The sequence below is a fragment of the Myotis daubentonii genome, chromosome 18 (genome assembly GCF_963259705.1).
Source record: "Myotis daubentonii chromosome 18, mMyoDau2.1, whole genome shotgun sequence".
NCBI classification, from domain to species: domain Eukaryota; kingdom Metazoa; phylum Chordata; class Mammalia; order Chiroptera; family Vespertilionidae; genus Myotis; species Myotis daubentonii.
Window position 1 is genome coordinate 6,254,275 of NC_081857.1, and position 26,606 is coordinate 6,280,880.

Here is a 26,606-nt window from a genome sequence, read left to right on the forward strand (position 1 = left end):
GCCACCCCCAAGGGGGAGGAACAGCCTTTTATGGTTCACGTCCCTTTTTCTACCAGTGACCTCTTTAACTGGAAGAATCAGTGTCCCTCTTTTTCTCAGAATCCGCAGGGATTAATCTCCCTCTTGGAGTCTGTCTTTTTCACCCACCAGCCCACTTGGGATGATTGCCAACAGCTCCTCCAGACCCTTTTCACCTCGGAGGAGAGAGAGCGAGTCAGGTCGGAGGGAAGGAAATTGGTTCTTGGCCCCGATGGCCAACCCTCTTCGGAGTCAGCATGGCTCCAGCCTATCTTCCCACTCTCCCGCCCCTCGTGGGACCCCAACACGGAGCGAGGTAAGGAGGCTCTCGATCGGTATCGCCAGACTCTGCTGAGGGGAATCTGAGTGGCTCCCCGGAAACCCACCAATTTGTCTAAGGTAACTGAAACTGTACAGGGACCGAATGAATCTCCTGCCGCTTTTCTAGAGCGCCTGTGTGAGGCCTACAGGCTCTACACACCCATAGACCCTGATGCGCCTGAGAATCGGCGGGCAGTTAACATCGCTTTCCTGTCCCATTCGGCCCCAGACATTAGAAAGAAATTACAAAAGTTAGAAGGCTTTGAGGGAAAAGTGCGGTCGGAATTGGTTGAGGTTGCTCAAAAGGCATTTAACAATAGAGAAGATTCAGAGACTGTACAGACGCAGAAAATGGCAAAGGTCTTGGTAACTACCATGCAAGAGGAAAGAGGACAGGCACCCAAGACGCTCTGATTTAGGGAAGGACCAGTGTGCGTACTGCAAGGAAAAGGGCCACTGGAAGAAAGACTGTCAAGAAAGCCTCAGCAGCGCCCGACCCTGGTACTAGTTGAAGAAGTAGACTGACGGGGCCGGGGCTCCATCCCTATCAGCCCCCAGGAGCCCAGGGTCACCTTAAAAGTTGGGGGCAAACCCGTGGACTTCCTTGTGGACACCGGAGCTACCTACAGCAGGCGGAGGGCCCGGTGTCCAAAGAACGAACTCCCACTCAGGGAGCCAAGGGAAAGACTAAATCTTACCCATGGACCCAGGCCCGAATTACCAACCTGGGGGCCGGGACGGTGACCCACTTATTCTTTGTGATGCCGGAGTGCCCGTACCCGCTACTGAGACGGGACCTTCTCAGCAAACTGCAGGCTACCATCTCCTCCCCAACAACAGCTCTTTGCAGCTCAAGCAGCTAATGGTGAGCAGAACCTCTGGCAGGTGAAGAAGGGGCGCCTAGACTGGCCTGGAAGCAGACCCCAGCCAGGGTGGGAGTCCTGTCCTGTCCTGTCGGGGCGTGGAAATGGCCTGTCACCACTTCAAAGCGCTGCGATCCAGGGCTCAGGGCGGGGCAGCAGGGCGGCGGGGCGGCGGGGCGGAGGGGCGGCGGGGCGGCTGGGCGGGGCGTCGGGGCGGCTGGGCGGGGCGTCGGGGCAGGGCGTTGGCGGGGCCGGAGGTCTGAGCCAGAGCTGGGAGCCCTGCGACATGGAGTGCTGGCCGATTCTGCTGCTCTGGGGTCTCCCCCAGATGTGGGCAAGTCCTGACGGTGAGTGCAGCAAGGATGCCTGGGCATGGGCCTGGGAGAAAGCGAGAGGGAGCTGGGCTGGGACCGGGGCGACGCATGAAGGGGGCGGACGGAGGCGCCTGCATCTCGGAAAATTAAGCTGCGAGCTCGTGGGCGACCTGGGCCCAGAACTTGGGGCTCCAGGGGTGCGGGGTGCCGGTGAGCTGGACGACACCACCCCTCCTGCCCAAGGCCATCAGGTTTGTTTGTTTTCTTCCTTCTCCTTAAGCTCTGCGCCCTCCAGGCCCCTCGGATCGCCACTTTCCCGCCGCGCCTCCGAGCAGCACCCGCCTCCGCTTCCTCCATATCTCGCCCTTTGCCAACAGCAGCTGGACGCGCACCGACGGCTCTTTCTGGCTGGGGGCGCTGCAGACCCACTCTTGGAGCGATGGCTCAGACATCAGCTTCCTGAGGCCCTGGTCCAGGGGCAAGTTAAGCGACCATCAGTGGGAGCAGCTGCAGCAAGTGTTCTGGGTGTACCGGAGCAGCTTCACCAGGGAAATCCGGGGATTCGCCAAAATGCTGCACTTGGACTGTGAGCTGAGGGATGGGCCCCGGGCAGCTGTCCGCGGGGAGACAGCGGAGGCAGAGGAGGCAGACAGCGGAGGCAGCTGGGGCAGACAGCTGGCTCGGAGACTCTGGCCTCACTGGCTGGGATGTTCTCATTTCCAGTCCTGCCAGGAAGGTCCCAGCCACTGACACCCCAAAATATCCCTGGTTCCTCCTGCCCTGGGTCACCCCCTCTCATTTCCCAGAGCTTTGGGTGGTATAGCCCTCACATCCATGTCTCCTTCGGTTGTTCCCACCGTTAAACCGTTTGATCTCCATCTGTTCCTCTCCTCAGATCCCTTTGTGGTCCAGGTGTCCGCTGGGTGTGAGGTGCACCCTGGGAGCCCCCTAAAAAGCTTCTTCCACTCGGCATTTCAAGGAAGCGATATATTGAGTTTCCAGGGAACTTCTTGGGTGCCAGCCCCCGATGCCCCACATTGGGCCGAGGTGGTCAGCAACAAGTTCAACAAGGACCAATACATCAGGGACACATTACAGTGGCTCCTCAGTGACATTTGCCCCCAATTAGTCACGGGCCTCCTTGAAGCAGGAAAGCAGGATGTGGAGAAGCAAGGTCAGCCTGCATGTCTCCCCGATCCACCCCCCCCCCCCAATCCCTCCTCTGTGGGGCTCCATCTGGGTTTTCCATTCTAGGGTTTCCATTCCTTTGTGCCTTGGAAGAGAAAGGCTCAGGAGGGGATGGCTAAGGCCTGAGGGCATTAATCCATTCCATAGTATTCACTGAGCCACCTTTGGGTTTGTGAGTTCAGTTAAATAAGCTCTGGGGTCAAACAGGATCTTTGCTTGAGGGGGAGGATGGGAGGACAAGCAGTAAAGCAGGGTGTGAAACTTGGATATGTTACAGCTGAGCACAGGGCGCTCTAGGAATGTAGGCAGGGGCGATTACAGGAGACTGGCTCAGGGAGTTGCTAGCACAAATGGATGACGTGACGGGAGCCTTTGTTTCCTGCGGGGGGACTGTGGGCTGCCTGAGTCAGCCACGGATCCGGAGACTCTAATGCACAGGCCCCACTCCCTTGTTGGATACAGTGAAGCCCGAGGCCTGGCTGTCCAGTGGCCCCCCTCCTGGCCCTGGCCGTCTGCTGCTGGTGTGCCACGTCTCAGGATTCTACCCAGAGCCTGTGTGGGTGAGGTGGATGCGAGGTGAGCAGGAGCAGCCGGGCTCTCAGCAAGGGGACGTCCTGCCCAATGCTGACGAGACCTGGTCTCTCCGAGTGACCCTGGACGTGGCGGCTGGGGAGGCAGCCGGCCTGACCTGCCGAGTGAGACACAGCAGCCTCGGAGGCCAGGACATCGTCCTCTACTGGGGTGAGAACTAGGGCCCCGCGGGGAGGGGATGTGGTTCTGAAGCACAGAGGGCGGGACAGGGAAGTGTGGGAGTGGACTGATGCAGGACAGAGGGGTTTTGGTGATGAGGCCCTGACCAGGACCCACAGAAGGAGGGGATCCGGGTACAGGACAGAAGTGAATAAAGATCTCAACTCAAAAGGCACTGAGGCAGGACGTTCCATATGAAGAAAAGTGAGACCAAAAGACTCCCAATTTCAGAAGTAGGCGGCACATGAAGAATCCCAGGGAGACTTAGTCCTCAGGAGAGGGGATGGGAGCACGAGAAGGCAGGGTACACAGGTAGCTGTGGTTCTCCCGCTGCTTCCCATGTGCGGGCTGAGCACCCTGCACACAGCGTGCCATCCAGTCACCTCTCCTCTGAAGCAAGTATTATTCTCACTTTATAGATGAGAAGCTGAGGCTCAGCTAGGTCAAGTTACTGCCCACAGCCGCATTGTTAAAAAGAGGAAAGCTGGGCTTCGACTCAGGACTGCCTCGCTGAGGAATTACTGCCCTTCCCCTATGTGCTGTGCTATATAAGCTGAAATGGACTGCATTACGGATGCCCCAGCCCTGAAAAAGCTGGGCCCTCCAAACTTCAGGGGAATAGTAGAAGCCACTTTTATTGTTTTTATTAAAATACATATCTATATTGACTTCAGAGAGGAAGGGAGAGATAGAAACATCAATAATGGGAGAGAATCATTGATTGGCTGCCTCCTGCACACCCCGCACTGGGGATCAAACCCAAACCGTGACCTGGTTCACAGGTCGACGCTCAACCACTGAGTACACTGGCTGGGCCAGAAGTGGCAACTTTAAATGGGAGAGGAAATAAGCACCTGGCACCCTCACATGTGCTGAGACCAGGTGGCTTGAGCTAGGGAGGAATCCCGGGGCTGAGAAACCCCTGTGTTCCTGAAGCAGAGGGGAGTCATGTGCCGGTGGGCTGGATCGTCGCAGCAGTACTGGCATCCCTCCTTCTGGTAGGCGGAGGCGTAACCTTCTGGCTTAAGAAGCGCAGGTGAGTCTTCTTTTTCCGTCTCCTTTCCTCAGCCTTTGTCCCCATTCCCTCTTCCTTCCATCCCCTCTTCCACTTTTCTGAATGGTCTCTCCCTGGCTGTTCTCTCACAGGTCTTACCAAGACATCCTGTGACTGCCCTCGCCACACCTGTCTGCAACTCAGGATCTCAGGTTCCCAGGACTTCGGTCCCCAGGAATGGAGGATGAAAGAGAGGTTCCTTAAAGAAGCAGAGAACAATCACAAGACAGCTCTCATCACGCCCCTTGGCTACTTTAGGAGAATTTAAGCATCCTGCCTGTTTAGAAACTCACGTGGTTCTTAAGAACAGAAGTGCAAACTCAGATACCTACCAGCGACAAACAGAGAAGGGCAGATTCAAGGGCACCTGTGGCCATTGTTTAAACGCTGGAGCCTGCAGAGACCTGGAAAGCCCTTGTCCTGTCCAGGGGAAGCAGGTCCAGCTGCTTGTTGTCAAATAGGAAGTCAGACCCTGGGTTGGCTGTGACCGACATTTTTCAAGAAGAGCGGAAGTCTGGATTTTCATGTGAGCGTACCCGATATTAAAATAGTGACTCAAACTTTTACACAGTTTAGGGTTTGGAACCCCAAATACACCTCTGCTAGTTAACAACCACTTGGGGGGGCTTTCAGTTTGTATCTTTTGGGAAAGCTTGTGGTGAATGTCAATATTGGCAGTTTGAGGACATAATTTCTATTGTGAATTTGGATTTATAAAGGGATATTTCATCTTTAAAAAGAAAGTTAGGTCAAAGAAACAGAGGTATCCCAAGCTTTTACCTATGTAACTTGATTAAGAGAGGAGAAATCCTAGTGTATGTGTAGGATATGGAAAATACTACTCTGGGGAGGGACATTTCTCACCAATGGGCAGTCATTTTAATCAGGCTGGAGGAGGCAGTCATGAAGAGACCCCCAAACAAGCTCTCTTAGTTCTAGCTATTGAGACAATGCCCGAAGGGGGCTGGGCATACCTGGGCAAGCTGAGGTGTAATGATGCCGGCCTAGCTGTCTTCTTGGTTCTTAGACAGGAGGTCACAGGAAGCTAAGAGGAACAGCAGACTTTCCTGGAGCCAAGAAATGAAAGGCCAAGTTAAAATGATCGGTTGGCTCTCAGGAAAGTCACCTCTAGGCACTCCAGGGCTCTGAACGTCCAGAAAAAGAAAGGCTACCCTTTTGAATAGTCCTTGCTTGAGGAAATGAAGATTTGGCTTCTTCTCTGCTAGACCCACAGGTCAAACCTAGAATTCAGGTGAAGAACCTGCTGGCTTCTCTACCAATGGTTCCCAAATTGTGTTTTCCTGACCAGCGGCCTTGGTATCACCTGGGAACTTGTGAGTTATTTTGGGCCCCACCCCAGAGCTACTGAATGAGAAACCTTGGGAGTGGGGCCCAGTCGTCCTTGCGTTAACAAGCCCTCAGGTAATGCTGATATTCAGCTAAAGTTAGAGAACCACTGTTCTTAGACATGTGTAATGCTGTGCAACAAATTTCTCAGAATGCTTAGTGAGAATATTGGCTTGGGTTAGTCAAGGAAGGCTTCATGGACGAAGGGTAACTTGAAGCAGGACTTCGCGAGGCGGGTAGGTGAACCAGCAAGTGCACTGGATCAGGAGACTGGAGTTCTAGCCTCTGACTCAGTTTCCTCCTGTGCCCATTGGGGCTAATAATGTCTGTCTTGATTAAGCTACTGATTATATGTTTGTGTACGCCCCGATTCATATGTTAGAAATCTAATAGCCAAGGTGATGGGTATTAGAAGGTGGGGCCTCTGGGAGGTGATTAAGTCATGAGGTCTGAGCTCTCAAATGGAATTAGTGCTGTTAGAAAAGAGGTCCCTTCACTGTGTGAAGACAGCAGAAGATGCCATCTAGGATGCAGGCAGTGGGCCCTCATCAAACCCTGAATCTTCTGGCCCTTTGATACTGGACCTCCCAGCCTCCAATCTGTGAAAAATAAATTTCTATTGCTTATAAGCCACCCAGTCTGTGTTATTTTGTGATAGCAGACCAGATGGACAAAGACAGATTTTCTCATAGACATGTTGTCTCCTAGACAAATGTGTGAAATGTGTGGTAAGCTACAATGGCTTCAGAAACGTGTGACCTGCTATTGTTTTTGTTGCCACACTGCCCTTGGGAGATGCTCTTCAGCTTAGCTTCCTCAAGCAGGGTCAAGTTTGCGAATGTATCTCACTGGGCTTTTACATTCCCAGGCTCTTCTGAAATCATTTTGGAAATGCTTCAGCCTGAATTTACAGCGGCTCTGGTTCGTTTTTAAGCAATTTTGATTTATTTGGAAAGTAAACGTTTATCCAGAAAATTTTGTCCTCTTTTTTCAAATAGGCAGTTCCTATCATCTCAGGAAATTTATTTTAAAATAGGTCAATATTCTATGTATGAATATCATGTTCCTCATTGTGTGCTGTGCTGTTAGTTACTTTATTGACACTCAAATTTATTGCTATAAGTTCTAAATTCATCGTTATGTGCTCAGTGATAATGGATGGAATTCCTCATTATTTCTCCTTTAAAGTCAGCACAATGTTAAGCTTTTACAGTAGAGAGCCCTGGAGAGACACTGCAGGAAGAAGGGGCTCTCCTGCAGTCACCAGCTACTACATGGCAGGTCATACTGTGTTTTGTCATACTGCCTCAGCCGGCCTACTGATTAAATGTTTGTGTACCCCCCGACTCATATGTTAGAAATCTAACAACCAGAGCTCATGGACACTTGGTTGACTTTGCAGCCCAAACCTGGCAAGGACCTTTTCATAGCCCCCTGAAAAAAATTATATCTCTATCTCTATCTCTATATCTATCTCTCTCTATCTCTATTGATTTCAGAGAGGAAGGGAGAGGGAGAGGGAGATAGAAACATCAACGATGAGAGAGAATCACTCATCGGCTTCCTCCTGCACACCCCCTACTAGGGATTGAACCTGCAACCCAGGCAAATGTCTTTGACCACTATCAAACCTGGGACTCTTCAGTCTGCAGGCTGACATTCTATCCACTGAGCCAGACCAGCTGAAGCAGCCCTCTTGACATAATGGGTCGATCTTCCAGACAAAAAAAATCAATAAGGAAATAGCAACTTTAAATGACACACCAGGATGTCAGAGGAATGGTGGTGTGAGAGATCCCCTTTGTTTCTCCCCGTGAAATTTCAACAAGTTGATCAGCTATCACTCAACAAAGGGCTCCTTGCTCACAACACAGGCATGTCTGAGAGATCCATGCATTGAAGCCTCCAAAGGTGGGCAAATGGGAGCAATCAGGGGAGGCAAGAAGGGAGGAGAGCTAAGAGGGGATGGATGCAGCTCTGCAGCTTGGCCCAGAGAGGGGAGGAGGCTGGCTGTAGCTGGTGCTCCCTTGGCTGTGAGGTGCAGAGAATGTCGGGAGGGCACTCCTTATGGAGTGAGTGGTGCAAACTGTAGATGCTGAGAGGCTTGGGCAAGGACAAAGCGCAGAGGTTCTTCTGAGGTGGTCGGAAGGAATTTATCACCAGGAAGTTGGTGTTCCAAACTAAGAAATGGAGCCACAGAGCCCTGCTGTCACTTAGACTCCCCCAAATTGTTTCCCCCTGCGCTTGGTGCTGGGATGTGGAGCACATTATCTGCAAACCTGAGAACTGCTGTGCAGGATTGTTATGTATCTCTGTGACTGATCCCTGAGTGGGACGTATTGGGGGCGGCCCTGTGGAAGTCCGGGGTTGCCAATGCTGAGAGGGAAAAACAAACTTCAGAGACTAGGCGAGGCGAGGCGAGGCGAGGCGAGGAGGAGGACCCTGTGCGCAGGCCGGTTGCTGGTAGAAGTGTGAGTACCTGCGGGGAGGTACAAGAGGGAGCCCGGCCAGTGGGGTTGTCACCGCTGCCATGCAGGAAATCTTCGCCAGTGTGGACCACGTAGGTCAAGTTCGACTTGGAGATCGCGGTGGAGCAGCAGCTCGGGACACAGCCGCTGCCCTTCCCCGGCATGGACAAGGCCCTGGCTGCTGTCTGTGAATTCTTTTTGAAAGCTGCTTGTGGCTAAGGGGGCATGTGCCCGTTTCGCCACATTAGTGGTGAGAAGACAGTGGTGTGCAAACACTGGCTGCGGGGGCTGTGCAAGAAGTGGGGGACCAGTGCGAGTTCCTCCATGCGTAGGACATGACCAAGATGCCTGAGTGCTACTTCTACTCAAAGTTTGTTCCCCTGTGTAGGCACCGGCACACGCGGAGAGTCACCTGTGTGAATTACCTAGTGGGATTCTGCCTGGAGGGGCCCTCGTGTAAATTCATGCACCCTCAATTTGAACTGCTAATGGGAACCACCGAGCAGCCTCCACTGCCCCAGCAGACACAGCCTCTGTCAAAGCAAAGTAACAATCCGCCATTACTAAGGTCGTCCTCCTTGCTCCAGTTAATGAGCCAGAACTCTCCTCCCAGTCAGCAGAGAGCCCCGCAGGTCATCGGGGTCATGCAGAGTCAAAACAGCAGGGCAGGCAACCCGGGGCCCCGCCCATTGGAGCAGGTCACCTGTGACAAATGTGGTGGAAAAGGACACTACGCCAACAGATGCACCAAAGGGCACTTGGCCTTTCTCAGTGGACAGTGACAGCAGCTGGAGACAGCTCAGAGCAGCCCAAAGGGCCCCATTTCCGGGACCACTCTGGGCCATCCTTGGGATTGTGCATTTAACTGTTCAATGCCAGTGTTAGTGCAACTGTGGCTGGAGCTGGTAGGCAAGCACACTGGCCTGTATCAGTCTGAGGGGCAACATCTGTCAGTTTCCCTACCATTTTGCTGTAGTCTCTTTTAAAAAGGGGACATGTGCTCCAGTTCTGTCCCTCAAATCAGCATCATGTGTGTCTAGGCATCAACATCTGTCTGGGACTTCCAGAGCACTGCTCTCTGGAGAGGAGGAAGTTGCAGGGAAGAGCTTATGCAAGCAGTTCTGTATGAAAGACGGCCCTTCTCCTTGGGCCTCATTAAACACCAGTTCTTGGTGACCCCAGGGACTGGTGGGTCCTTAAAACTGAGGCTAGGTCATGCCTGCTTCCTCCATGTCCTGCTGAATTCAGAAGCTGTGCCTATCAATGTGATTTGAACGAGGCAGGCCTTCAGGGCAAACTCAAGTGGGCTTGTTGCCTCAGCCTGGTCCTGTTCCAAGGTGGCAGCGATTGAGGAGGGGTGCAGGGCTCTCAAGTGTGAGGGTCTGTTCCCTCTAGGCTTATTTTCTTGGGGCACATGTTTAACAGTGTTTAAGGTATACCTGCAGCTGAGCGACGGGCCACCCTTTAAAAAGATGACATGATCCGCCTGTGCACCTACCTACTGCCCCTCAAGCATCTGTACTGTCACTCAGACACCTTTTGGCCTATGGAGACCACCTTAAGCCTGGAAATGTGAAACTATCACCTGCAACTTGCTGGGCAAGGGGACCTATCCAAGTTCAATTATAAGAACAATTTTTATGAGGTTGACTAAAGCTTGTTTTTTAATAAAAACAAAAACAAAAAAAACAAACTTCACCGCCCAACTTTGCAACCATACTGAAGGCAGCTGCAGAGGTCAGCTTGGGAATTTCACAGAACTAAGAAACTTGTGATTCAGTGCCACCTACTGGAAAATAATAGAAATATCTCTTCATAGAAACCTGCTAAAGAAGTGTCAATACATAGCTGCCCAGACAGGGAGGGAGCCCAGCCCGCCAAATAGCAAGTTAGTGAGGCAGTTCAGAAAGAAAATGAAAAATCTCCAGCAAGCAAACTGGAACACATGGAAATATGTGATGTAAATGACAGAACTCAAGATTGCAGTTCTGAAAATACTCAATGAGATGAGAGAACTTGATTCACTCAGAGCACAAATCACTTTACCAAAGAGATTCAAACTTTAAAAAAGGACCAAACAGAAATTCTTGGGATGAATCACTCAATTAAGGAGATCAGCAATAAGCTACTGAGCCGTGGCAATAGAAGCGACCAGATGGAGGAAAGAATTAGTAATATCAAAGATAGGAAACTATAATAATAAAAGCATAATGTGCTAATTAGACCAGACGTCCTTCCGGACGTCCTTCCTTCTAGACACAGCCACAGCAGGCAGGGGCCACAGCAGAGGTGTCAGAGGCCAGGGCCAAGGCCCGTGCACAAATTTCTTGCATCAGGCCTCTAGTCTAGAAATAACACAGGGAAGAAGAGAGAGACCTAAGCATAAAAAACATGACAGTACTCTATAAGAACTATCTGACTCCATCAGAAAAAGCAATAAAAGAATAACAGGCATACCAGAAGATGAGAAAAGAAAGGAATGGAGAGCCTATTCAAACAAATGGTGGATGAAAACTTCCCAAACCGATGGAAAGAACTAGATCCTCAAATCCAAGAAGCAAACAGAACACATAGTTACCTTAATCCAAATAGGCCCTCTCCAAGACATGTTGTATTAAAACTATAAAAAATTAATGACAAAGAAAAAATTCTAAAAGTTGTCAGGGAAAAGAAGGAATGACCTACAAAGGAAAGCTCATCAATTATCATCCGACTTCTCAGCAGAAACTCTATAATCCAGAAAAGAGTAGAATCAAATATTCAAACAACTCTAGGAGAGAAATTACCAGCCAAGAATAATATATCCATCAGTTATCCTGGTAATATGAAGGAGAAATAAAGACCATCAGAGATATACAGAAGCTGAAGGGATTTATCACCAGAAAACTTCCTATGCAGGAAATCCTCAAGGGGGTTATTTTACCTAAAACAGAGAGCAAAAGGTCACAACACTGAGTAAAATCACCAAAAAACTTACATAAAAAACAGGGATAATTTGTGACAACAAAAACATAAACATGGGAGAGGGTAAAGGTCTGAATTGGCAAAGGAGGACAGAGATCAGATGTACTAAAAAAAAACCCCACAAAACTACTGTCTATATGCAAGTTATTTTTCATAAACCTAATGGTAACCACACAGAAAAACGCCAAAACTGAAACACATAGATTTAAAAAAGAGGGAAGAGAGGAAAGGAATATGGAAGACGACCAAATAAAAACAACCGACAGAAACAAACAAGAAAAGAAGCAGTGGAGGCACAGAGCTAACAGAAAATATGGATCAAGTGGAGACAGTGAATCCTCAGACATCAATCATAACCCTAAATGTAATGAACTGAATTCACTGATAAAACGTCACAAGGTAGCAGATGGGATCAAAAAACAAAACCCAACCATGTGCTGCCTTCAGGAGACAGCAGAGACAAAGGTAGAGTCAAAACGACAGGGTGGAAGATGTTCCTTCAAGGAAATAATAGCCACAGAAAAGAGGGTGAAGCATGTGTAGCCGTACTTATACCCGACAAAAGAGATTTCAAAATAATGAAGGTAACAAGAGACAAAGATGGACATTTTATAATGATAAAGGGGGCAGTACACCAAGACATAGCACTTCTCACTATATATGCGCTCAATCAGGGAGCACCATCTATAATAATAAAAGTGTAATATGCTAATTAGACCGGACAGCTGAACAACCTTTTGGACATCCTTCTGGATGACCTTCCAGATGAAGCTGTGGCTGTGAGGGCCGAGCTCCTCGCACGAATTTCGTGAATTGGGCCTCTAGTAATATATAAAACAACTACTCACAGAACTAATGGGAGAAACAGACCAAAACACAATCATAGTTGGGAACATTAATATTCCATCAACAGCGCTAGATATACTATCCAAACAAAAATTCAATAAAGAAATATTGGCTTTAAGTGACACACTAGACAAAATGGACATAATCAACATTTACAGACCCTTTCATCCCAGAGCATCAGATTATACATTTTTTTCTCCAGTGCACAAGGAATATTCTCAAGGATAGACCATAAAACTAACCTTGACAAATTCAAGAAGGGTGAAATTCATACCAAACGTATTCTCTGCCAACAATGACTTGAAATTAGAAATCAACTGCAAAAAGAAAGTAAAGAAACTCAGAAATATGTGGAGTTTAAACAGCATACCACTAAACAATGGCTGGGGTAAAGAATAAATAAAAGGTGAGATCAAAAGCTATATAGAGACAAATGAGAATGACAATAAGACATATCAAAACTGTGATGTGCCCAGCAGGTGTGGCTCAGTAGTTGAGTGTTGACTCATGAACCAGGAGGTCAGTTCAATTCCCGGTCAGGACACATGCCCAGTTGCGGGCTCGATCCCTAGTAGGGCGTATGCAGAAGGCAGCTGAATGATGATTCTCTCACATCACTGATATTTCTCTGTTTCTCTCCCCCTCCCTTCCTCTCCGAATCATTAGTAACATATTAAAAAAAACTTCTTTGATGCATCTGAAGTATTAATAAGAGGGAAGACTTATCATTATAGGCCTATCTCAAGAAACAAGAGAAATCCCAAGTAAACTAATCCAAAATAAAGGACAGTGAGCTAAACTGTTTTTACTTTATCTAAGTATTAAACTAAATATGAAGAGCAGCAAAACCAAAATAAAATATTTAGTAGATACAACTGCATATAGTAGCATTTATACAAGTTAATGAGGAAAAATTGCCTTTTTGTAAAAATAATGGCTACACAGATAACTTTCAAAAGCAAAACCTTTACAGGTAAAATTCAACATTAGATATGCCAATTAGTTTTTGCTGTGTATAATTTTTATATAAAAAAGAATTGATCTGTCTGAATATCCTATATAATAAAAGGCTAATATGCAAATTGGCTAAATGGTGGAACGATTGGTCACTATGATGTGCACTGACCACCAGGGGGCAGATGCTCAATGCAGGAGCTGCCCCCTGGTGGTCAGTGAGCTTCCATAGGGAGAACACCACTCAGCCAGAAGCCCTGGGCCTGGCTCACGGCTGGTGAGCGCCGCAGCAGTGGCAGAAGCCTCTCCCACCTCCGTGGCAGCACTAAGCTGTCAGTCAGACATCCCCAAGGGCTCCTGGACTGTGAGAGGGTGAAGGCCGGGCTGAGGGACACCCCCTCCCTCTGAGTGCACAAATTTCGTGCACAGGGCCTCTAGTACTTCTAATAAAATATATATCAACTTAGATAAATAGAAATTATGTAACTGTGATTTTAGAATAATGAAATTAAATTGATTTAATGGAGTTTACCTGGTACAATTTCTTATACATATTTTAGTATGTATAAGAAGATTACAGTAGAGGAATTAACAAAAACTGGTGAAATTATGATTTTAGATTACAAATGCAGTATAGAGATTTTATGTGAGGCTGACTGTAACTATGGGGAAAAATATAGGGTAAATATCCCAGAGTCAAGCTTCACACATCAATATAGTGTACTTGCAAGTTGCAGTATTCAGTTTGCCTTATCTTCTTAAAGTGGTGGGTTCAGGTAACGGTCCCAACAGATGCACAGCCGTGGCTTCAGGTGAACAGCTGCACACCAGGCATTGGGTTTTTAATTCAGAATAGAGTGAAAGTGAGCAACATAGAATTTCACAGAAATTTCTCTCCAAACTCCAATAAAAAGATACAACTTTGATGCTTGTGAATGTCTATATTGACTAGGAATCACTGGGAGTTCAACAGTTACTGAACAGACTGGCCTACCGAAGATTTCCTATGAAAAAATAATTGACTTGTTTTGCGTATATATTATATTTTTTATTTTTTTGTTCCTAAGAACCTGCTTGTATCAGTCACCTTTTCTGTCCTGCCTCACATCTTCTCAGCCTACTTTCCCCACAGGCATTGCAAGGCAACAGAACCTAACTTCAGCTTCATTGCATGTCTATTGTGTCTTTCTTTGTCTTTAATGTTAATTAATTAATTTATTTTTAAATTGAATTTATTGAGGTGACACTGGTTCACAAAACCATATAGGTTTCAAGTGTACCACTCAATAAAATATCTGCACACTGCATGGTGCACCCATAGCCCCAAGCAAGGTCTCTTTCTGTCCCCAATCCCACCCCCCCACCTTTGCCCATCCCCACCTACCCATCAGCCCCCTTTCCCTCTTGCTATCACCACATCATTGTCTGTGTCTATGTGTTATGTACATATGTGTGTTTTTTTTGCATTGTTGTACTAAGCATCTTTTTATATATCACGGCCATTTGTATGTATTCTTGGGATACGTCTGTTCAGGTCCTCTGCCCATTTTAAAAATTGGATTGTTTTTTTAACTGTTTTTGACTTGTGTGGGTTCTTTATATATTTTGAATATTAACCCCTTATAGGAGGTATTGTTTGCAAATATCTTCTTCCATTCAGTTTGTTGTCATTTTGTTTTGTTGATTTTTAAAAAATAGAACATTTTAATAAAAATTTATATTTTTTCTTGAACATTAACTTACCAGACAATGAATAACTATACAAATTAATAAGCACAATGCAAATAAACCTGTTTTTCTTGTTCTCCAAAAGCAAAATATTTCCTGTTGCGCACACCAAACAAGTCAGTATAAGACTGTGGAGAGAGGCTACAGTGTTTGGACAGGTTTAAGCCTCGGACTAATGAGAGGGCACAGTTCTCATGGCCACGTGCAAGTCCCAGCTTGGAGGGCAGAGCCCTCCCAGCACAATCATAGCCAATAGCTAGAGTTGTAAGCCTGAACCAATGGTCCGAACACGTGGCCCCCGTGCCTGAGTGATGTGGGCTTGATAGAGTTCAGGTGCACGTAGTTGAGTAGAATCAAAACCCATGAGAATGTTGTAAACATCTTGACCACGCCCTTACTTTGCCTCATGGAATCTGGCTATAAAATAAAGACATGGCTTCTAGTCTGTGGTGCTGTCTCTCTCCATCCAAGAGGGCAGCGACCCACCGAGACCCAGCTTTCATTCTCTTGTCTGTCTTTTCTTAATCCTTCACCGCCCCGACTCAGGCTCACTGAAGCTGGCCTAGCTGGTGCAGCACATAAGGTGCCCTGGGGCTAAGTATGCCATGGCCGTGCCAGCCCGCCACACAAGACTCTTGATACTTTTTAATGCACAGAAACATTTTAGTGTGATGGAGTCCTATTAATTTATTTTTACTTTTACTTTTCTTGCCTTTGGGGTCAAGTTCACAAAAGCCTGTCAGAAACCAAGGTTTATAAGTTTAGTACTTATGTTTTCTTGTATGCATTTTATTGTTTCAGGTCTTATATTTAAGTCTTTATTCCATTTTGAGTTAATTTTTTTTATGGTGTCCAAGAGTAGTCTAGTTTAATTCTATTACAGTAGTTTTCCAAATTTTCCAACAACAATTATTGAAAAGGCTTTCCTTTCTCCATTGCACGTTTTTTGGCTCCTTTGTCAGAAATTATTTGCCCATGTACATGTGGGTTTATTCCTGGGCTCCTGGTTCTATTCCATTAGTCTGTATGCCTGTTTTACCACCAATACCATACTGTTCTGATTATTGTAGCTTTGTAGTATAAGTTGAAGTCAGGGAGTGTGATGCCTACAGCTTTGATCTTTTTTGTGGAATTGCTTTGTTTACTTGGGATCTTTTGTGGTTTCATGAAATTTGGTAATTTTTTTGTTTTGTTTCTTTGAAAAGTGCCAATGGGATTTTTATGGGGATTGCATTAAATTTGTATATTGCTCTATGTCAGCGATTTTCAATCAGTGTGTTGCCAGAATTTTTAAAACATGCAATCCTTGACTAGTCAGGAGCATTAGCCTCTTTTTCCTTAGATCGTCAAATAAAATAATGACAACAGCCAACACAACAATAAATGTCTGGTGGGAATGAGTAAAAATTATATCTTTTTTTGTAAGATTGGTAAAATATATTTTTTGGTGTGCCACAGAATTTTAGCCATTAGTTTATGTGTGCCATGAGATTAAAAAGATTGAAAATTGCTACTTCAGGTTAAAATTATGGCCATTTTTTTTAAAAAATATATTTTATTGATTTTTTACAGAGAGGAAGGGAGAGAGATAGAGAGTTAGAAACATCGATGAGAGAGAAACATCGATCAGCTGCCTCCTGCACATCCCCCACTGGGGATATGCCCGCAACCCAGGTACATGCCCTTGACCGGAATCGAACCCGGGACCCTCCAGTCCGCAGGCCGACGCTCTATCCACTGAGCCAAACCGGCTTCGGCAAATTATGGCCATTTTAACCATGCTGATTGTTTCAATTCATGAACATGGAATATATTCTGATTTCTTTGTGTCCTCTTCAGTTTTTTTCAACAAGGTCTTATAGTTTTCAGTGCATAGTTCCTTCACTTTTTTTTGTTGAATTTATTTCTAGGTATTTTATCTTTTTTGTTACAATTGCAAATGGCGTTGTGTTCTCCATTTCATTTTTTGATATTTTGTTAGTATATAGGAATGCAATAGATTTTTGTATACTGATTTTTGTATTCTGCAGCTGTATTGTATTTGTTTATTGTTTCTAATAGTCTTTTGGTGGAGCCTTTAGGGCAGTGGTTCTCAACCTCCTGGCCCTTTAAATACAGTTCCTCATGTTGTGACTCAACCATAAAATTATTTTCATTGCTACTTCATAACTGTAATGTTGTTACTGTTATGAATCATCATGTAAATATCTGATATGCAGGATGGTCTTAGGCAACCCCTATGAAAGGGTCATTCGACTGCCAAAGGGGTCGCGACCCACAGATTGAGAACCGCTGCTTTAGGGCTTTCTATATACAGAATTATGTCATCTGCAAAAAGTGACAATTTTACCTCTTTATTCCCAGTGTGGACGCTTTTTATTTCTTCCTCTTGCCTGATTGCTCTGGATTACAAAACTATGTTGAATAACAGTGGTGAGAGTAGGCATCCCTGTCTTGTTCCTGATCTTAGAGGAAAGGTTTTCCTTGATCTCATTGTCAACCTATTCATTGTTTAGTAACATGTTACTTAGCCTCCATCTCTGTGTGGGTTTTTCAAATGTTTCCTTGTGATTGATATCGAGTTACATACCATTATGGTCAGAAAAGATGCTTCAAATGATTTCAATTTTCTTAAACTTATTGAGACTTTTTTTGTTGCCTAACATTGGTCCATTTTAGAACATATCCCATGTGCCCTTGGAAAGAACGTATATTCTGCTGCTTTGAGATGAAACGCTCTGATTATGTCAGTTACATCCATCCGATCTAGTGTGTCACTTAAGGCTACTGCATTTACTTGGCAGCGTATTTTCTTGCTTGTTGCTGGCATTGGAATGCAAGTCAGTTTTTTAAAGATGACCAAACATTAAGTTATATTTTTGTGAAGATAGAAGTTTGAAAAGAGGCTTTATCTATCTTGGGAGCTGTGTTTTCATTTTATTATATTTAATGTTTGGAAGTCAGATCACTTCCCAGCATCTCATGACACCACCGTGCAGGGTTTTAATACAGGAGGCAGGCGAGTTTCTTTGCTTTCTCACCGCTCAGTTTCTGTCATACTGTTAGTCCTGTGAATTCTGATATGTTTTCCGTGATAGTGTAGGTGCCCTGAGCCAAGGCATACCAAACACCATTCCTTGTTCATCTCTCTAATTCTTTGCAAAACCTTGACTCTATTTTTGCCGTTCTCTCTTTACCCTTATTATACTCCTGTCAAAATATCTTCTCTGGGGTTCTAAAACAGGGATTTAGATTCTTTATCACTAAACAGTCCTCTTCTATTTTACTTACAAAATGAAAGGATTATGTTGGCTAAATGCTGATGTGCCCCCTAGCTCTTTCTGTAACTTGCTAGTTCCCTAATCTTGGGAATTCCTTGGGAAGATACAGGGAATACCTGTATCTTCCCAGGTGACTCAGAAATCCTATTTGAGGAAAACGTTGGTGAAAAAAGGAACTGTTATTCAAAGGAAAAGCAAGAAAGGGAAGAACAATCTTGCTCAAAAGTGAAAATGATTCTTCTTCTTTTTTTAAATATATATTTTATTGATTTTTTACAGGAGGAAGGGAGAGAGATAGTTAGAAACATTGATGAGAGAGAAACATCTATCAGCTGCCTCCTGCACATCTCCCACTGGGAATGGGCCCGCATACCAGGTACATGCCCTTGATCGGAATCGAACCTGGGACCTTTCAGTCCTCTGGTCAATGCTCTATCCACTGAGCCAAACCGGTTTTGGCAAAATGATTCTTCTTGATTTAGTTTTATCTTAAAGAGCTCTTACAAAGTCTAGCCTCTGTTTTTCTTGTTGCAAATCGTTCATTACATCCTGTCTTCTTTTAGATCTAAGGATTCTTGGTAGGCCAGTTGAAAGTTTTCCCTGCATGGCATGTGCATTTTAAACATAAATATGTGCAAAGACATGTGATAAGCTGTAAAATTATTAGGGCTGTCATGAGCAAACTTTGTCAGGGGAAGGTATGTGTGCGTGAGTGCATGTGTGTGAGTTTTCAGAGAGACGTGGAAGGTCAGGCTACCATAAATTTAGGACCCTCTCTTTTTTTCCTGATCAAAATAATTACTGGGTATTTTAGTCTATTAGTGGAGTTCCAAGAGAACAGGAATGAGGGAAGGTGAAGGCGAGGTCCTAGGACCCCTAGGAGGTCCACTTCCCCTGTGAGTAGGGAGCATTTTTGGAATGTGTAAAATTGCTTCTTAGGAAAGTGGTCATGACTGGTCCCCTTCCCACTTTAAAGACTTTGAAACAAATTATTTGCATTTTTGGTGCATCCCCTGAATTGTTCATTAATAGGGAAGGGCTGTTGGGATGCAAGATGTGAAGATGGATATGGGGGAGGTACCTGCTGAGTGAGGACACCTTACACTGCTGTCTCCTGTCCTCCCTTCCTTACTGTGCTGCGACTCTGATCATTCAGACCCAGTGGTGATGTACTCAAACCGCAGCACCTTTACCACATGGGGAGACACCAAGGCAAGGCAGCCACCTTTGTGACAGAGTGGGAAACCATCGGGTTTTTTTTTCCTTTTAAAATACATTATTATTGATTTCAGAAAGGAAGGGACAGGGAGAGGGAGATAGAAACATCAGTGATGAGAGGGAATCATGGATGGGCTGCCTCCTGCACGCCCCACTCTGGGGATCGAGCCAGCAACCCGGACAGGTGCCCTTGACCGGAATTGAACTCAGACCCTTCAGTCCACAGGCCGACGCTCTATCAGCTGAACCAAACCAGCTAGGGCAGTAGGCAACCATCTCAGTCCTTAGGTGTCTTTGCTGCCTTTACTCAAATACCCCTCAGTTTTGGGGGGTGGGGTCTGGTGAAATGGCTGGTGCTTATAGAGGAAAGGATATGGTGTCCTGTGATCTATGACTTCATCCACCACTTGGTGCAGGCACACCTATCCAGAAAATCCTCCCCAACCTTCTCTGTATATTGAATCTCTATTTCCATCTTCAACAATTTTGGACCTTCTCTTTCTCTTTCCACTGGGAGGCCTTTCCATACTGATCTTCTTAAGATGCTTGCAGTGTATCAGCCAATAGCTAGGCTTGTTTCATTTGGTTCTTGGATGAGCAAAATCCATAGGAAACCCACTCTTATTTAGAAAACATGTTAACATTGTAGAGATTTCCCTTTTAATAGTATTAACCACAAATGTAAAGAAACCCACAAAAATACAAGTGAACAGTTAGATGTCACAAAAGTTGTGGATCTGGAAGGGACATATGGAATATAGGTCTCCATTTTTACAGTTTGTATATTAAATACAAATATGGGATTTTATATTCATATATAGCTTTGTAACCATTTTAAAAAGTTAATTTGTAGGCCTATTTTACCCATATAGGCATTTTGGTGGGTATGTGCTTTGGCTAGGAGTGTTTACTTTATTATGATCATTTTAACTTCCCATAGTTTTAACCTGACATCAGAAAGCTTGAAAAATCAGGCAGTTACCAAACAATAATATTAGGTGATAATTCTCCACTTTTTTTATAGTGAATGAACCACTAAGTTCTTTCATATGAAAATTTTAAAAAAAGATTTTTAAAAAGATATTTTAAATGGATTTTTAGAAATAAAGGAGAGGGAGAAAGAGGAGGAACATTGACTGCCTCTTGCACATCCTATATATGAATTTTATATCTCTGAATGTGTGTGTTTGTTACCAGATCATTAGCAACTTGGTAGACTATTAGGCAGCATAACCTAAAGAGAAAATGAAACTTTGCAATTCAAGGCCGATCTGAAAGGAAAGTCAAAACATCTAAAATAGCAGTATGAGCCAATGTTAAACTAACATTTGTTATTTGTTAGGTCACAGAGAGGCCATGATTGGATACATGCAGGCGTGTGATGAGATAATGGACCCTCCCTGGAATTTTTAACAGATCAGCTTGCCAGACACAGATACCAGCTTCTCCCTGACAACACCCACACAGATACTGACTCCTTCCTGAATACCCTGCCGACCCCCTGTGGCAGAAACTTCCTCAGCTGAATACCTCAGCTCATGTCCCTGCCCCTCACCCAACCACAATATAAAAGAAGAGCCCCCCTCCATGTTGGCGCGAATCCATGGGGTTTGTGAGTCGCCAGGGACTCAGAATAAAACCTTCCCTTTCTTTCCTTTCTGATCGACTCTCTTTATTTCCTACACCGCCTCCTGAGCCACCTAACCTAACATTTGGTGCCGAAACCAGGTGGCATGAGCACTCCATTTGGCAGTCCCTCCAAGGCTCAGGGTGCCCACCTCTCCTTCCTGGTAGCTCTGGATCCCTCAGGACGGGATTTCTTCATCTCGGCAGCCTTTTCCCTGTTTGGCAGCATCAAAGGTGCGTCCCGCCCTGCCCCAGTGCTGGTCCCAGGTGGCTGCCCGCCAGCGTCTCTGTCTGTAAAACACAGTCGCATCAGAGATTGCCTTTTCTGGACCCTTCCAGGAAGGTTCCTCTGCACCTTGGGAGGTAGTGGAGATGTCCCTACCTCCCCCTGTCCCGCCGTTCGTCCATAGCTGGGGTCAAATCGCTAGGACGTTGACCTTTGGCCCCCACTACTAGGCCACAGGTATCGAGCACGGTGGAATCCAAATTCCTAACCTGATCTGAGCACACCTCGAGGGTGCCTGCTGACCAATCTGGCTAAACACTAGACCTGCCCCTGAATTACGTCCTAAATGCTTCATTTATTTTTGCAACATAGTATGGCCTCAGTATGAAAATGGGACTTGACTTTACCGTCCATACTGATCTCAGTAATTTCTGCCAGCGAATCGGGAAATACGCCCAAGTCTCTCTCTCTGTCTGTGTCTCTCCCTTTCTCTGTGTCCCCGTCCCTCCCGCAAAGCCCCTTCTGCCTTTTCTTCTCACCCTGTCCTTGCTCCTCCTGCCCGACTGCGGCTGTGCTGTGCCTTGGGTCACCGAGCCTGCGGTGTGTGTGGTGTGTGTGTATGTGTGTGTGTGGGGGGGTGGGTGGCGTAGTACACCCCGCACCTCTCCACGGTGCTGCTGCATGCTGTGCTCTCATCCTCGGGTGCAGGCAGTTTGTCCACCCGCCTCGCCACTGTTGGGAAGTGGTCAGCAGGGCTGGAGTTGGTGCCAGGCCGCCCCCTCCCAACTCCTTTCCTGCCCAAGCCTCCTCCAGCCATGCCTTCTCCACTACCTGCTGTCCCCGCCTCCCCTCTTCCGCCCACCCCGAGTCCCCCACTTCGCTGCAGGAGCTGGAAACTCAAACCCCCCATGACAACCCCGCCCCCACCTCTGCCTACTTCCCCAGTTGGTAAAAACACACGTCCGCAGGCCCCCCCTTCCTTCTGTCCCTACTCCCCTCTGCCCCAACCCCGGGAGGTTGCGGCATTTCCCCTGTATGCTCATGTTCATTCTAACTGCCCGCCTCACCCCGTGCACTCTCCACCAAATCTCCAGCAATTAAATTCACAGGTGACCGGCCAGTTCCCTTACCGAGAGGTTGCAGCTGGGAAGGATTTTATCTGGGTAGCCATTCTCTCTCATTCTGACCTTCCTCACATTGAAAAATGCCTTGGCTCTTTCACTTCAGACCCTGTTAACCAGTGGCTGCCTTCTCCCCTATCCCTGAGAGCCCAAATCCTGAGAATGTTAGCTCCAAAACAGCCTCTTCTATTTCTTCACCCATTCTACCTCTGAGGGAGGCAGCAGGGACTGAGGGCATAGTCTGAATCTATGCCCCCACTCTCTACGTCCAGCCTCACAGATTGAGAGGCCACTGACCTGACCACCTTTTCCGTAAACTTAACCTAATTTTTAAGGTCCTTAATAGCCCTCAGACCCCAGTCTGAGATCAAGTGAACATGGCCTTTAAGGTTAATGCCGTGAGGAGCAGGCACAGTCGGAATGGGAGGCCTGCCTTTGACAAAAGGTATACCTGCAGACTCACGCCCTAGTTGTGGCCCTGCGGTCGACGGCAGCTGCCATGGCCCCAAGGGGCTCTGCGTGGAGTGGGTGCAACGAGAGGATGAACACCAGCCGGAGAATGCTTCAAATGTGGAAATGAAGGTCACTGGGCAAAGCAATTCCCCCCGGCACTGGGCTCCAACAGAGCCCTACCTGGCTTGAGGTCAAAGTGGCCACTGGAAGAGTGACTCCCCCTGGAAAAGTGGCGGGCCCTCTGCACCCCAGCGTGGAGGGGCCGCCCTCCAGGTCATGACCCGCCCCTGGCCATGCTGGGACTGACTGAAGACTGAAGACGACCCCCACCACCCTCACCCAGCCCAGGGCTGCGCTGAAGGCAACAGTTCACCTTCCTGGTTGATATGGGGGCTAACTTCTCTGTCCTGCCCTCCTTATCAGGGCCCTTTCTCCTTCCATGATCTCAGTCATGGGTATTGATGGCAAATCCATCTGTCCGCTGACCACTGGCGCCCTTCCCTGCCTCCTTGATGATAGCTCTATAACCCACTTGTTCTTAGTCATGTTTTCATGCCCCGTGCCCCTGTTAGGACGAGATATCCTCACCATCCTAGCAGCAACTCTGCAGCTCACTCAGAGCCCTTCAGCCTCCCTGCTCCTTCCACTCCTGGCCCCCTCCCTTCACAGGGAGGCCGATCCTCCACTGCCATACGTCCCCTTATAGGGCCCAGTTGTTCCAGACCACAGTCGCCTACCTCAGTCTCACTGTGAAAGCCTTACATGACATGGCGAAGAAACCCCCTCACTGAGCCCATAGATCCCAAAGACAACAGCCTCATCCCTTTAATGCTCTGAAAACTGATCTGACCTCAAATCCTTCTTGCCCCATCCCCCTCCACCCTTCCCAAAGGAAACTTCCTTGAATGCACAGGTTTACTCAACAGTCTGGCTATTATCAGAAACTGAATTCATCATCTCTAGGAAAAATGCGGCAACTTTAAAATCCATGTATCTCGAGGCCTGGGAGCAGGCAGCCTGCTCCCTCCAGCTCCCCTTGCCTTTTCTCCAGCCTCATATCCAGGTCCCTGGCTTCCACTGCTCCATCCCTTTCTCTTTTTCCTTGGATAACAGCACATTCTAACATTCCCTCCCACTTTCACTGCAATACCTACCTCTCTCAGGCTCACCAAATGCTCCCACCATCCAGGACCTTATGACCCATCATTCCTCACAGGCTCTTATCTAGCAAGGGACCCTCCAATTTTTACTCCAGAAGAAGCTCAGGTTTTTAATATTTTCAGGTGAAACGGACATGGAATGATGAGGAAGTCATCAATTCTACTGTCTGGGATGGGAAATCCTCTAGTGTCACTTTCTATTTACAAACCCGGGACCTACTCCTATGCCCACCCTCATCAACACAACTTTCCATCTACTCTCCAACATCAATTCTTCCTCCTCTACATCCTGCTGGATTTGTCTGTCACTGGCTCGAACCCTCATCATAGCCACTCAATTCCAACCTATTGGACCATCTAAACTAAACTCTCTCTAGAAATTCGCAGCTCATGGCTGGACCTCCTGCCTATGGCCCTGACCAGAATTAGGGCTGCACCAAGGAGCCCCACCTTCTTAAGCCCTTTTTGAACTCCTTTATGGGAGATCCTTCTGGCTCAACCACCATCTCTCTGCTGATCCTCCTCCCCTGGGTACGTATCTCCCATATCTGTTCTTAATCAGGCAGCTGCTCTGAGAACATGCTGACAGGTTTCTGCCCAAGCCAGAACTGACCAACCAGGACTCCCGAGGACCATCCCTTCACCCTACCCCCACCACGGCCAAGCTGCATGGCGACCCCAGGTCGGTGACACGTCGTGGCACCACCCCTCCAGGCTCAAGGGGACCCCGGAGCAGCATGACTTCTATAAATGTGAGGCGTTGGGCCCCACAAAGATCCTCCTTGGTCGCCCTCCCCTCCTCCTCCTCCTTCCAGCCCTGAGCAACCTACACCAACCCCCACCCACTTATGTGTGGAGGTTCAAGGTCCGTGAAACCTACTACCAGGATGGCAAACAAGTCACCCGGCTGGTAAGATCTCAGGACTGCCCTCTGGTCGGATGCCAGACAAAGATCCTGATGGCTGTTGACATCTGGTCAGTGGCCAGTGGTGGCCGACCCTATGTCTGTTTTGCTTACGACCAGTGGAACCCGGACAGGCGTAATCAAGGTGTAAACATCTATGGGGGTTGCCGCTGGAAAGACTGTCATCCATGATGACTATAATTGCTGGAAGCCGATCTACCCTTGCTGCTTGACGCAGTTGCTGCAGGGAGTCTTATGGGTTAGCTCAGCGAGATAGACCACCAACTCAGAATTTAAATTTTAAGAGCCTTTATTAAGCTGGCCAGCTGACTGCCAGCTGTGCCCTTCCCATAAGAGCCCACAGCTTGCAGTGCCGACCGAGAGTACAGGAAGATCTTTCATCTGCAACACTACAAAGTATTTTTTTTAAAAAAAGAAAAAACAAACTGCAAAGCAGTTTATTAGCCGTTCCTGGTACTGGCAAGGTAAAAAGTTTACATAAAATTTACTAGCAGGGTCACACCTGGCTGGGTTCAATCATAACACATTGCTTTTCTAGCAAGATAATTAGCAATTTTTCTCCCATGGTTCCTAACCCTGACACAATCCTTCTCCATATCCTGACACAATCCCTCTCCATGCATCAGTCTCCCCACCCAGCACATTCTGTAACATTTTGTAACCCTTCCATGGCTCAGTCCCACACCCTGTAACATTCCCTTCTGGTCTTATGCCTGAATCAAATCTTTGATTCAGTGCCCTCTACGATATGAAATTGAGGAGGCATTTGATGGTGAAGAATTGGCCAGGGTCTCGGCCGCACACATAGAGTCTTAGTCCCCATGTCTTTCTCCTTCCCATTGGTCAGTTCACCAGGCGAGAGGCATGAGGAGGACGGGGTTAAAATTTCCAGTGCCTCTTTCCTGCGACTTTGATGGCAGTTGGAGCGCTCAGCACCACCTGGTAGGGTCCATCCCATCTAGGTTCCAGGCTGCCAGGGTCGTGGTGCTTCACCTAGACGAGGTCACCCGGAGAGAATGCAGGCTGCGTTGGACTGGTTCTCGGTGCACCCTCCTCTCGTACAGATCTCACCACCCGTTGTGCTGACGTGGCGCTGCTCTGCAAAGCCTGTAAGGACTTAAGCAAATTTCGGGTAGACAGCTGGGCAATTTCTTCCTCCCTTAGGTGGGGAAGAAGAGGTGGCGGCCTGCCAAACATAATTTCAAAAGGGGTGAGTCCTTTTATGTACGGGGTACACCTAGCTCTGAGGAGGGAAAAAGGAAGGAGGAGACTTACCCAGTTTTCGCCAGTCTCTAATTTTAACTTAGTTAATGTTTCCTTTAAGGTCCGATTTACCCTCTCTACCTGTCCAGAACTCTGTGGTCTATAAACATAATGTAATTTCCAAGTAACTCTCAGGACCTGAACTATGGATTGTGTAACTTTGGCAATAAATGCCTGGCCATCATCGGACCCCATATATAGAGGGGTAGGCTGCTGGGAGCTGGTCCATCCTTGCTGCTTGACACAGTCGCTGCAGGGAAGAAACATCTGCACAGCATATGTTTCAAGGTACCTGGCGTATATGGCATACTGTTCTTAATATGTTTGCTCACCTTCTTGGCGCTATGTGTTTTAACCAAGGTCACCTCTCCGAAAAAGGTTGTTTCCCCAGGTAGGCATTTTCCCCTGAAGTTAGGGAGGGAATAAAACCCCTTAACTAAGGGCCAGGCGGGTAGTTAATCACTTTAACTACAAACAATCATGCTTAAGCTACATAATCTTTACTCCCTGGAATGGAG

The 26,606-nt window shown here is 47.1% G+C and overlaps 2 protein-coding genes and 1 pseudogene across 3 annotated transcripts in view; all 3 read left to right on the forward strand.

Annotated features, from left to right (window-relative positions):
* Positions 1–1,438: 1,438 nt before the first annotated feature.
* LOC132220919 (antigen-presenting glycoprotein CD1d-like) overlaps positions 1,439–26,606 on the forward strand; it is a 102,220-nt gene continuing 77,052 nt past the window's right edge. Inside the window, exons 1-6 of one of the 2 annotated variants that reach the window (XM_059674621.1) lie at positions 1,439–1,549; positions 1,797–2,102; positions 2,412–2,690; positions 3,167–3,445; positions 4,391–4,490; positions 4,601–6,484. In XM_059674621.1, coding sequence (XP_059530604.1) covers positions 1,489–1,549; positions 1,797–2,102; positions 2,412–2,690; positions 3,167–3,445; positions 4,391–4,490; positions 4,601–4,622 — 1,047 coding nt within the window. In that variant the 5' untranslated portion in view covers positions 1,439–1,488 and the 3' untranslated portion in view covers positions 4,623–6,484. Of the gene's footprint in view, positions 1,550–1,796; positions 2,103–2,411; positions 2,691–3,166; positions 3,446–4,390; positions 4,491–4,600; positions 6,485–26,606 lie in introns of those variants that run through there. The other variant, XM_059674622.1, reaches the window with a different exon arrangement.
* Positions 8,386–9,366, forward strand: LOC132220271 (cleavage and polyadenylation specificity factor subunit 4-like; annotated as a pseudogene).
* The window catches only part of LOC132221043 (antigen-presenting glycoprotein CD1d-like), a 33,027-nt gene continuing 27,322 nt past the window's right edge, over positions 20,902–26,606 (forward strand). Inside the window, exons 1-2 of the mRNA XM_059674973.1 lie at positions 20,902–20,926; positions 21,043–21,174. Coding sequence (XP_059530956.1) covers positions 20,902–20,926; positions 21,043–21,174 — 157 coding nt within the window. The remainder of the gene's footprint in view (positions 20,927–21,042; positions 21,175–26,606) is intronic.